The 13,358-nt window shown below is 43.8% G+C and overlaps 2 protein-coding genes across 2 annotated transcripts in view; one reads left to right on the plus strand and one right to left on the minus strand.

Moving 5' to 3' along the window:
• The window catches only part of LOC132953909 (RNA binding protein fox-1 homolog 3-like), a 284,754-nt gene extending 277,012 nt beyond the window's left edge, over positions 1 to 7,742 (plus strand). The window contains exon 14 of the mRNA XM_061026270.1: positions 2,478 to 7,742. Coding sequence (XP_060882253.1) covers positions 2,478 to 2,480 — 3 coding nt within the window. The 3' untranslated portion in view covers positions 2,481 to 7,742. The remainder of the gene's footprint in view (positions 1 to 2,477) is intronic.
• LOC132953912 (uncharacterized) overlaps positions 1 to 13,358 on the minus strand; it is a 186,885-nt gene that overhangs the window by 34,835 nt on the left and 138,692 nt on the right. The window lies entirely within an intron of this gene.

Consider the following 13,358-nt stretch of genomic DNA (forward strand, 5'->3'; position numbering starts at 1 on the left):
AAAACTAATACCACACACGACAGCGTTGTGGGCTGACACATAGAGACCAAGCAGTAACCTCCGGTCTTGAAAAAAGAAGCCAAATGCGGGAGTGCAACATCATGCAGTTCCTCGAGTGTCCACTAGAGGCTGGCTCCAGAAACACAGGAAGTCACATACACACCACATGCAAAAAAGCAATTTTTACAGCATTAATAAACATGTTTACAGCCTGATACAAAAACAAAATAGGTTAGTTATTATCCACACTAGCACACACTGCACTGTTAGGCGCGTAGCTGGAATGATTGACAGGTGGGCGGGATGTAACAGTTTGTCAAGAGGCTTAAAACTCGCCTCAGCTCCAGCTCTCAGCCTGTCGTTAGGTTGACTGAAAGTTAGTTTGAGACAGACTAACTTTCGGCTGCTGGCGATGAGCCTCCAGAGCCCCCTGCAGGAACAGATGGATGACGTCACTCAGGCTTCGTCCATCAACGTTTACAGTCTATAGAGAACAAACCACATGACATATTTTTGTAGGCCAACCCGGAAGTAGCATCGACCATGGGGTCTAACGAGAATTCCCCTATGGGATGTTTTCATTGGATTTTGGATCACTGCAGAAAATAAGCTCTGTGGCAAACGCACGTTTCTGAAGCGTAGGCGTTTTGTTCAGCGGGATAATCTTCACAGATGAACGCCATGTTTATGATGTTTGAAGCGTCAATGCGGCCAACAGAAGTAAAAAGCTGACGTTATGCTACAAGCGAACTACACAACGGGCGGATGATTGTGACGTCACTAGCGTTATGCTTCAGACAATCTCCAATAAACTAATCCACGTAGCTTAATAAATAGTTTACTAACATAATATTCACCTTAACCTAAAGATTAAACCTACAGGAGACATCTCTGACTAGTGAGAGAGTTCCCGGCCTCTGTGTCCGGCGTGATGGCGTTTAATGTCCCCGACCCCATGACGCTCAAATGCTTACTTACTTCCGGGTTTTAGGGCTCATTCCTGTGGCGCTCTATGGACACAGACGACCAGCCACACTCACATTCACAATACGTCAATTAAGAGTCGATTTAGAGAAAATATAAATCTCAGGAGCACACACCTGAAAACAGAAAAGCGTCATTCTCTGTTTGGCTCAGTACGAGCAGGTCTAAGTAGAACAAGGCATCTTTTTGTATCTGGGTGACCCCGGCCCTTTAACGGGCTTAACTTTTAATTACTAAAGATAGACTTGTTAAAACAAACTGTGACTGTAAGAAGCAGAGACTGTGATGCCTAAAGTAACCCTCCCCCTGAATCCTTCATGTCCGCGGGTGATTAATATATTTGTCTCTGCAGCCCTTTGAGGTCTGCACCGCCTGTCAGAGAGGACTATATGTAGCTCCGACGCTATTGTGCTCCCTCCCCGCTGAGCTATAAGGCTGCGTGTGGATATTTTTGTATGGTCGGGTCCCTAGCGAGCGCTCAGTAAATCTGAGGTATAGAATAGATAGGGGGAGGTGGCGAGGGCAACTCCTGTATGAGAACAGATAGAAACAAAAGGGGGGACAGGGTGGACGCTGATCGAGCACGCCACTGGGTTGAGTGTCAGTCTCTCTGGATTGGAAGTTGGGTTGAGGGTGGGGGGGGGATGGGGGGAGCGGGGTGGAGAGTAACTCTCTCTACAAAGGCAAATTAAAGCCTCGTCTTCTTTCATTTCTTAATTTATTTATTTTATGTCAGAGGCTCCGCAGAGCTGCCGGAGATCACTCTGAATTAGCGAGCATCTGTCATGACGAGGGTCCCGGGATGCTCGCCTCGCCTCGCCTGCCCCCGACACCGACGCACCCCACCCACGCAACACCCCACCCCTCCATTCTCTTGCTTCCATCCAGCCCCATTACTCTGAGACTTTTTTTTTTTTTCTTCTTCTTCTTCTTCTTCTCTTTGCAGTGCCAAAGTGCCGATCTCCACTCGTATGATTACAGCACGCTCTGATCTTTATTCTGGGGAGAGCGGGTAGCACCGGCTTTGGCAGGCTGAGAGGCCTCTGCTCTCGCTTCTGTTATGTCGCATTATACAAGAACGGGATGAAAAGTGAATGAAGCTGTTGTCTCTCTCTGCTCTCCAACTTTCCGCAGCCGAGTTGGAAGAATTGTTTCCTTTCAACTGTGCTTGACTCCACTGGCTTGTTTTAACATATTGTGAACTTTTTCCCATCATCACAGAGACTTTTTGGGGTAGGGGGAACTTTAAAAGAAAGTGTTGTGGTTTTTTTTCATACATTATCCCATATGGGTTTTTTTTTTTTTTTTTACTCAAAGAATGACTTCTTTCCTGCCTATATTTTCTGTGACACTTCCTGAAAACTTGTTCAGAAACTTGCCCTAAGCTTGCTCCACATAGACGTGTTATAGCACCTCTCATTATGCATGCCTATCAGAAAACATCACCTGCTGCATATTTACCAGTCTCCCCGCTTTTCTCCCCCTGTTTCCAGTAAATACAAAAGGAAGAGCTGTACTCAGTATTGATGGACATCACAGATGAAAACAACGAAGGGAGGAGAACTAGCTTTAAGAAAATAACACAAGAAGAAGACGAAGAAGGAGTCCCTCTACTGAGGCTGGCGAGGGAATGACGGGAAGGCGTACAAAGTGGCGCCGCCGCAGCGGTGTCAAAAACCAGCCACAAACTTGACAGACGGAGTGAGCCAGTTTCCACCAGGGACCACCTTTTTGTTGGGTAGAAAAAGACAGAGAGAGAATGAAAAGTGTCCCGTTATTATAAAACATTTTATTTTTCTATACTTTTGTGATTTACAATGGTAAAAAGTGTGTATAAAGCAGTATATATGTACAAATCTGTTTTTATGTTTTTTGGTAAGGGGAGATGAACAGTTGGCCCTTGATGCTGATTCTGTGGTATGCAGGAAGGAGGAGGGAGAATCCCCCCCTTCTCTCTCTATGGCACACTGCTCTGTCGCCTAAGGTTGTGTATAAAAAAAATAAAAAAAACATGAACAGAAAAGGTGGCAAGGAGAGCTCGGCATCCAGGCAGACGCACTTTCTACGCTGTACTTCCTGTGGGTGGAGTCAAAGGTCAGCCTCCTGGTCTCACTGCTCCGCCTTCTTCCTTCCAACCTCCCCGTGACCTCCTTCCTGACTTAACTTCCTTCCTTTTTCTGGGCCGGTGATGTCGCACCTTCCCCCTTCCTCGTTGCGGTGTCACTGACCGGCAGCGCCTACTGTTAGCAGCGTCCCTTGTGGATACTGTCGTGATGTCACTTTCTCCTGGCAGCACCATTGGGCATCCCCGCCCTCCCCAATGGGCAGCGTCATTGGTTTACAGCATTGGGGAGTTTGGGGGGGGTGAGCCACGGCGGGACGGTGAGACGGTATACAGCCGAGCACTCCCCGGTCTGCCCCTCTCCACGCCCCAGCAGAGGTCAAAGACTACGGACTAGTTAAGAGAGAAAAACGGTCGCAGAGGTCGCCGACTTTCCTCACCTGCCAGACTCCGAGCCCAAGCCTTTGTGTCACTCTGCACCGACGGACAAAAACGTTCAGATCGACGTGAAAAACAAGGTGCGTACAACTTACCAAGGATGCACGTTTCCACCCTGACGAGAATAACTCATCGACGTCCATGTAACAAATTGAAATATACTCGAATTATCCCATTGTACTACATCAGCAGGTGCATAACCAAAACACAAGCCTGAGGCATAAATAGACTATGTCGCTAGATAAAACATTATAGAAATACAGTAGTGCCCATCCAACGGTAACAAGGAACGAGGGCTGAAATATGTCGAATTCTTTTGTCAATGTATTCTGAGAATATTTATTTGTGTGTTTTTAGTTTTTTGGGGTTTTTTTTGTTTTTTTTTGCAGCACTGAAAACTTTTAAAGAGGAAAAAAAAATTTGGTGGAAGAGGAAAAATTCTTTATATCAGGAGAGTCACTGTAAACGTGTTTTAAAAACGAGAATGTTGGTTCAGTTCTTTGAATGTACATTAATGTCTAGGGTGTCCAATAAGTATGTATTCTTTTTTCTGTATATAAATATATATACATATCTATTATATGGGCTGTGGTGATGTCAGGGAGTAGAGAGGGGGTGGGCAGGAAGCCTCTGCCCCCCGAACATAGATATCAGACCTCCCCCTCCCCACCCCCCTCCAACTAAATATGTCCCTGATATTTACTGTAACATGTGATCATGTGTTATATGATTGAAAGTGTGATGGTGATAGTGTGAACTGATCTACCCCCCCCTCCCTTTCCCGCCAAAACCTCCTTCTTTACCACACAAACAAACACAGTTCTAGATCTTTACCCCCCCCCCCCCCCCCCCCCCTCCCCCATCAAATGCAAAACTCCATCCTCCTTTTCTTTTCTTTTTTTTTTTACCCCACAGACACTTCAGGAAAAGAATCGGTAATCCGGCCCTTCGTTGGCGCTGGGGAGACTTTGCTAATTAGTGCTAGGTGTTGTGGGCGTCAGATAAAAAGTTTATGAATATTGATTTTATTTTTTTTCTCACTTGAACCAAAGTATGATTTGAAACACACAGTCTCAGCGCTCTTTGATCAGGAGACAGCGAGACTCTGTGATGACGGCGGAGCCCCGGATGTGTATTGACGTGACCCAGATTTCATTCGCTCATCACCGCAGAGGAGGAAGAGCTCGCTGTTCTAATCTAACGAGCCCACCCCCCCCCCCCCCTCCCTCCCCCTCCCCCGTACTGATGAGGCCGAGCTTCCTGCAGCAGCCTCGCTTTATGAACCGCTGTTTCTCATGCTGACCCTGGTGGGCGGGCGGTTTTATTGCATATTGGGGAAGGAGAAAAAAAAAAAAACCTGCTGGCCCTGAAAAGAAACTTTTCTTTTTTCATGAGGAGGCGAGCAGGTTCAGGTGAAGCACAACTTTGTTTGAGAGTTCAGGGTACACTACTGAGCTGGTAGTGTTTTTTTTTTTGTGTGAAATTGCTCCAAGAGGGAAACACTCGGTTTAAGCTCCTGACTTCCTGTACAAAAACTGCAGTGTGTACTGTTAATATGCTGTACAGTAAATCTCACCTCACACTTCTTGAGTAACTTCATCTTATTTCAGGTTATATATAAAAAAAAAAAAAAACTTGTTCTGAATCAGGGCTCCTACCCACGCGACCTCTGTTCATCTGTAGACAGCTTCTCATATATTACAAAGAGTATCTATATCATGGCAACTAACTGTTGTGAAGTCTAATTGGGGTAAAGTCGGTCATTTGTTCTCCCATGCTGCGATCATGTGCAGGCTTAGCATTTCTTTTTTTTTTTTTTTTTATATATACCTGTAGGTTTGTTTCTGAGAGTCACATGATTCACCTGGCCTACTTACAGACTCGTGGTGGGTCAGAAACGACTCGGGAGCAGGTTGGAGTTTTTTTTTACTCTTGACGGGGGAACTCGCTGGGAGGCGGAGCCGCTCTGGAGGCAAAAAAAAAATCAGCTTAGCGGTCGAGTTAATTGACAGAGATGAAGAACCACAGTTTTAATTTTGAGCTTTCTTCTGGGCTAACGAGCTTTAAGGTTTGGTTACACGCTCTGATTTCATCCACTGAACAATCTATGCACTTCACAACCAAAACTGATATGATGTCACACGTGCTAGGCAACTGTTATCTCTTCGTTTTTAATAGGTTTGTAGTTTGTTTAATCTTAGGCAATAAGGTTGAAATCACTCCTTCTTTTTGTCAACTTAACCCATGAAAAGACTTTAACAATGTGTTAGCCTATCTATTTATGACTTCCCTTTTATGACTCCAAAGCAGCTTACAAATATATTCATTTATGGATTTTAAAAAATGAAGTACTTTCTTTAAGTTGGGTTCTGTAGTTTTTTGTTTTTTTTACAAACTGATTTAAAACTAAATGAAACGGCGCATTAGTTTGGGACTATTTCCAGCGGCGGATTAATCCTCATTTGGTGCTCAGTTGAGAAATTGACCTTTGGAGGGCTAAACCTGTGATATAACGATGGCCACACCTCCATTACACAAATCAACCATTAATACGTTTTCCTCCAATACTTTACTCACTTTTTAAAAGGATACAATCTCTCTTATTTTAATGTTTGACACTATGAATAAAATAGTGCAAAAGAGGGGAATGGGTCAATCAAAACTTTCAGGCAAACTCCTGCACACTGTCTGAAATGTACAAATAAGTTGGCAATGTTTTAGTAAGGCTTCCTATTGAAACTTCTGTACGAACTTTCTTATATGGCTTAGGAACGAAAATTCAGTATAAAACTTTCTATTCTCTAAAAACGTTGAGTCAGAGAAGAATTAGTTTATCCTTAATTGCAATGCAAACCATAAATCCCAATGGCGCCAATGTTATTTGTGCAGGTTAGACAGTGTGCAGGAGTTACTCAATGACAGGAGACAAGACATTAGTCAATACTGGCTGCCTGTAGGATAAAAACAGGTATCAATACAGTTTTCTTTTGGTAGATTATCTAAGTTTTAAATTCACATATTTCTTCAGTACAAATGTGTAGGTTTGATTACATGTGGCCTCCAGTCCGTAGGCGCTAATTTAGGAACACTGTGGGGTTGTAATCGAGGATCGCCGGGGTCGGAGAAGTAGTTGCAGAAAAACAAAGATGCTTCAGTGAGGCATGGGTAGTGTCCCTTTGCAAAGCCTCATGGGATCTGGAGTTTAATGATGATACAAAAACATTCACTTCTTATAACACCTTGCTTTCTGTTTGTCTTGCTTTAGTAGCTGTTAGCATCGGTGGTCAGACATGAATTCCAGATTTCTTTGTCGTTTTTTTTTTTTTTTGTTTTTCCTCATTTCAATTTGTCCAGGTAGTTTTAATTTAATCAAACTGTGGTTGTTTGTCTCTGCTCTGACGCCAGCGAGTTTATTTCTGCTACCAGAGAAGTTCTGCCTTCACAGAAACCGTCTGAACCTCCAGCCCGCTCCTCAGCAGTATAGGGATGGAATGGGGAGGGGGGATTGGGTTTACAGCGACCCTCCACCCCTGCCCTCCTTCCTTTAGTTGCCTTCAGTGTAACAAACTGGTCCTGATCTTCCTGAGCACAACTGCTTGAGCTGTGACACTCGCAGGATGTCGCCCCTCTGAGAGTCCACCCCCCCCCCCCCCCCCCCCCTCCTCCCCCGCCTCCCTCTCCTCCCTCCATCCCAACCCCCCCTTTCCTTCCCCCCTCTTTACCTTCCAGTATGTGAGTCGACCGGCCCCTTTTGTACTCCTGTTGTTCTGTACATAAAATCCCAACCCACCCCACCCCGACCTTCACCCTCACCCCTCCTCCTCCTCCTCCTCCCCCCCTTAGCCGTCCTTCCAGGGGGGAAAAAGAAAAAAAAAACATCCTCCGACTCCCCCGAAAAATCTTGTATTTTGTTCTAATAATGACAAAATTTATTTATAAGGACTTTTTAAAAAAATCTATCTCTTTCTCCTTTTTGTAAATGTTCCAGTAAAATAAAGTTTAAAAATGTGAAAAAATTTAATGGATATATTGAAAGGTTAAAAAAATGTCTCTAGAAGTCCCCGCCCCCCCTCCTCTGGCTCTGTACTCTGAACTTTGTGTTTTTGTTTTTTCTCTTTCTGTATGCTTCTCTTTACGTGCTTCAGATGAAGAGTTCTATTTATTATGACATTAACGTTATTATAATTATGACTAATTATTAATATTATCATCATCCTCATCATCCTCATTATTATCATTAATAAACTTGTCTACTTCAGCCTCGCTGTCTCAGCGCTGTTTTGTGGTGAGTGATGAGTTGCTGCGTGCTTTTTTTGGGGGGGAGGGCTGTGGGACTACAAATCCCATGACACAACATCACTGCAACACAACAGGAGATGAGCCAGGTGGAACGGGAAACGGATGACGCTCCCAGTGCCCATTTGTCTTATGCCAAACCCCCCCCCCCCCCCCCCCCCCCCCCCTCTGGGCTTTACAAGATGGAGAGCACCTGTCTGTCGCCGAGGCCGCCATTTACCTAAGCGGGAGCAAAGACAAACTCTGAGCGTGGAGCGGAGGATGAAGAAATATAAGACGCACGCCTTCAGGGGGAAGGAGGAGGAGAAGCAAAAAAAAAAAAAACACAAATGTAAATACTTCAAAAGATCAGCGCATTTCCATCACTGTTGACTTTGTTTTAATCCTTTGAGCCTCTACAAACAATGGGAGATGGGATTTTTTTTTTGTGTGTCACAGCCCAACGGGGGGAAAAAAAAAAAAAAAGAAGAGAAATTGACATGCCAGCAACACTGTTGTTGTCGCTCTTTCTGTGTGTCACCGCTGTGCCGCATCAAAAATGTGCACTACGTGAACACGCCGTGCCATCCTTTTCTTACATTTTGGAGTGTTTTACAGCTGGAGGCTCACACTGAAGAAACACTCACATCTACCTCTCTCTCTTTCTTCCCCTGGATTGAGCGATCGCAAATCAGGGTTGAAATGGAAAAGAAAAACAAAGGTCAGACTCTGTGTGCTGATAATGGAAAAACTAATCCCAGAATCTTTGCTGTTAAAGTCTATCTCAACACACAAACACTTTGCAGAGCGTTTGATTTCTGCTAAGTGCAGGCTGCTCTGACTCACTGTTCCTTCTTGTACCGACAAGAACGCCTTCATATGCAAGCGATATCACCGTGAGGTCATTTAGACACAAACCTTTTCAAACAAGTGTAAGACACCAGGAGCTTCAGCTTCCATCATGTGGTAAGTGATGTGATGTAGTAAAAGACTTTAAAGGCTTTATATGTGATTTTTTTTGATCCAGCAGATGTCGCCCTTGAGCACCAGCATGAAACCAAAACAACTCGCGCTGCATTGTTGTGTTAGCATGCTAATGCTAGCGATCTTTATTCTGCTCGTATCTTCACACTGCATGTAAATTTACCTGAAATGAGCGTGATCTAGAAACACAGTTAAGCAGTGAGTACAGTATGTTATTCTTCTTTTCTCTAGTCCCTCAATTAAACAACTTTTATACGCGAGGGGAGGAGTCAGCCGGCCGTCCGGGCGATGTAAACAAAGTGAAGATAGGACTCTGAAAACTCTGAAAACATCACAGACAGTGGGACTCGGGTGTTACACCCATTGTAGACAGTCATGACTCACAGAGTTATTTTCAGAGGAGATACTTGATTTCTACGTTTAAGTGTGAAAAATCACAAATAAAGACTTTAAAGGAAACATCCAACTAGCTCATGACCGAGGTGTGGAGGACATCACACTATCACATTGAACAGAAAAGCTCCAACACACTGCTCTTGAAAAAGGTTCAGATGGACTGAAACGTTGTGATTTTTTCTGATAAATTGGTCATGCCGAGTGACCCCCCCCCCCCCCCCCCAATCCCCACATACTCCGTGCATTAAGCCACTCTAGTCGCTGTGTGATCTTGTAGTTCTCCTGTGATGTGAAGGTACAGGACACCTTCAAACACAGACTGTAAAGATTTCCTTTAAACATAGAGGAGAAAATGTTTCATTTGAAACAGCTGCATGAGTGTAACAGACGATACCTGAAGGAAATGCAAATGTATACTTTGTGCATCTATTCAGGAGGAAACTGTGTTTATTCTTTTCATGAGACAGCATGCATCTGTTGTTCCTCGACGCTATGATTATTATTTTTAATTATATATTTAACCGGGAGAGACGCACTCTCTATTTAGAAGAAAGAGCGTCCCGGCCAAGACAGTCAGCAGTACTGTTATCAAAGTTTCCAACAGACATGAGCAACAACACATTCATACAAACATGATATAAAGGTACACAGGTACAAATTAAAAGACAGGAAGTAAAAAGTGAGGCAGCAAATATTTGGCAAAATTGACTAAAATCATAGCCGGGTGTGTCCACCTCCAAGTCATTTAACATCGTCTTTAAAGTATCCAATGAGAGCAGTTTGTTAAGTTTCAGGTATTTTTGTAATTAATTCCAAGAGAACTTTAACATCTGGTTCAGTTCTGAACTTTGTAACAGACATCTAGAGAAGATCCCAAATCCAAAGACTGTAAGATCCTGCACTGATGTGACTGATGTGGGTCAGACAGTACGAAGGAAGCAGACCTAAAACAGCCTTGTGAATAATAAGAATAAGAATAAGAATAAGAATAAGAATGTGTCAGTGTGTTGGTCTATACCGTCCAACACGTGCGTACATCAAACAGTGATGAGTGAGGCCTTTCAAAACGAGTGATGAACCTCTGAGCTCTGTGATACTCAGAGTCCAGAGCATGTCAAGCTACTGATGTATAAAACATCAGTACGGCGCAGCACGGAGAATAACAGATATGAACTATGCAAAGATCTGTGTTTTTTTGTTGTTCTTAGGCTCCTCTGTTGTAAACAGCCGTGAGGTTCAAGCGTTGGACAAATAAATTGGTGCAGGCGCCCGGGAGCGGGAAGTTTGAGAGTAACGCTCTCAAACGAGGTTGTTACAACAAAAAATCTAAAATTGTAAAGCAATAGAAACTGAGACTCTGGGTTCCATATCTCATACTTTACTACATACTGTAGCGGCCTTTACAATGTTCTACTGGGACACAATTTAAAAACGGGTTAATAGAGGAGATGACTAAAGCGGGCCGATTCCCCCTTCACAACAATCCCGAGAGTGTTCCCGACTAGAGGCTGCTCAGAACCGCTTACCTTCCCGTGTTGTCTTGTGGTGTGAGTGGTATAAAGATCCAATCTTAACGTCCCCGATCTGCTCGGAGGTCGTCGGGGACGCCCCAAATTTAATGAAACTAAATCAGTCAAAATCTTGCACCAAAGTTAATTTGATGGAATAAATTTTAAAAAATCTGCAAAAATTGACTTTTAAATGTGTTTACAAGCTTAAAAAAAACATTTAAGCACCTGACCTTATACTGTCCTCCCATGTCAAAGACAAAAATGTCAAATAAAATACACAACCTGTGCCGTCTATAACAGGCTGTATTGGTTGATTTATTTGCAGGAGGTGTTGTTTCATTATACTCCCACTTGGTGGCACTATTCAGCTCTCATACATTCCTCCAGCAGGCCTCAGAAAGTGTTTCATCTTCTCTCTCGGGCCTCGGCGTCTCCTCTGTCAGACACCTGATCCTCCTCGCTGACTGAAATATGATCTCCCCCGTTTTATTCAGACGCGTAACGCCTGATTAAGGTCGGACGAGGATCTAAAAATATGATAAAAGCATCTGTTGGGCTTCAATAGAATCTGTCAACCCAACTACAGCAATTGACCATAATCACACAATTATGAAGCGATGAGACACTTCGGCTTTATGGGGAGGGTGCTTTGCTAAAATGGCCTCCACGTAAAACCCCATCTGTACAAATGGGCCTTGGACTTGAGCCAAAGCAGGGGCTAAAAGACCCGATATATCAACTCACAGCACATCTAGCAGAGGGGGGAGCGGCGAAAGCGGCCGACAGAACGCAGAGTGTGTCGCTTGTCAAAAGGAAAAACACGGCTCAAATATTTGTAGCCGCCATCAATTGTGCGGTCGACAGGATTCCCCTCGTGTCGTTCTGGGTTGCAAATAAAAAATTAGCGAAGATGATTCACGAGCCAAAAACGACTTGTGAATGCAAGAGCGGCTGATAACAACCCGTTTCATTTTCGGTTCAGTCGAGTATTTATGAGACGCCAATTAATCTCAGCTGTCGAAAGAGACGGGCCCCGAGAACGTTTTTTAATTTGACAGAGTAATTAAAACATGTGTTTTTATATCCACACTCTAAAGGTGCCTTAACTCAAACTGTAAAACACAGCTCCCCTGCGTTGTGTTTCTGTTTCTTATATTCATTCAACACGGGTTCTGTAAACGGTTACAGACGTATTCCTTATGTTTGTAAAGAAAATCAGAAAAAAAGGGGATATTTTGTAGTTTTATTGTCAGAGAATGAAATCAAAATTGTAGTTCATAAAGTGACTTCAATCCCATGAGTTTCTAAAAGTTAAAAAATTGTGACTCATTATGATGACTTCTGATATCCTGAGTGTATCGATGCATCCTTAGCATGAACTATGTTTATATAAATTCTTGTAAATACTAATTTTGCAGATAAAGACACAATAATAAAAGTGTTTTATGTTGGGCCTTTAGAGGTATTTAAAGGTGGAGTCAGTAGCTTTTTTTTCGTTGCAGCTTGTAGCAAACATTCAAACTGGGCCCCTCCTCCTGAGCTCATCGCCACAAGAAGCTCACACTCACTGCAGCCAGGACTTAGTGTGTGTGTTAACTGCTTGTACCTACACTGCAGGCTACCGGACTCTAGCACAAGCTAACCGCCGGTGTTCAGCACCTGTCTGTCCAACAGGAAGCAGAGCAACTCAACGTCCCCGGGCAAGAGCCTCGTTTTGGAAAGAACTTGATCCAAAGGGAACTGGACTTGGTTGAAGACCTTGAAGACGTTTCACCTCTCCTCCTCCTCCTAAAGGCTTCTTCAGTTCTAAAATATCTGCTGGGCGGAGCTAGAAATGTAAGCCCCATTAGCATGTCGAGGATGACACACATCAGAGCTGTTAGCTGAGTCCTTTATCCTTGTTTATCCTGTATTTTCTCTTCTTTGCCGCTAGGTCCACGTCCATCATATTTGCCGGTTTGGGATCGCTGAATTATGTCCCCTTCTTAACTCACCTGTGCCCTCTCATTGGTTGGAGGAAACGCACCAGCTCCCCGCAGAGAAACATCCAGAGTCAACCAAAACAACACAAAACATTAAAATCCCGTCAGAGGACAGAGTCTCTGCAGACACACTCACCTCCACACATGTATGGAGGCCCCAGAAGGGATGAATCAACAACAATACTTTTGCATAAGTCTATTTTTTATAGCTCCCAATCAGATTTAATCCAATTAAAACCATTTAAGAACAAATGACCACTTCTGAAACATCTTAGTTTTCCTTTCTGCAGTGTTTTAATGCTTCTATGTGTATAGGTGTGTGTGTGTGTGTGTGTGTGTGTGTGTGTTGGGGAGGTGTGCGAGTGTTTGTTGTGTGGATGTTTTGGGAGCTGCAGATTCTCAGAGTAACTCAGACGGAGGAGGAGCAGCAGGCTTCTTGTCTGGAGCTTCAGACGGAGCATCCATCAGCTCGGCACCGCACCATCTGCTGCTAACACCACAGCGCTCGGTCCGGCTAAGTGCCATCTGCAAGCCCGACGCACTCACATCGCTCCGACGAAGTTTTACTTTGGATGCAACAACGAGATGCCGAGTTAAAAGAAAACAAAACCGGAGATGCTTCCTGAAACATTTTTTTATTTTATTAAATGAGGTGCAAAGTGAATAACAAGACACATCAGTGAAACACCATCCACCCTGACATGAGATGTGAAATGCTTTTATAAA

Source organism: Labrus mixtus, chromosome 20 (assembly GCF_963584025.1).
Source record: "Labrus mixtus chromosome 20, fLabMix1.1, whole genome shotgun sequence".
Classification (NCBI taxonomy): domain Eukaryota; kingdom Metazoa; phylum Chordata; class Actinopteri; order Labriformes; family Labridae; genus Labrus; species Labrus mixtus.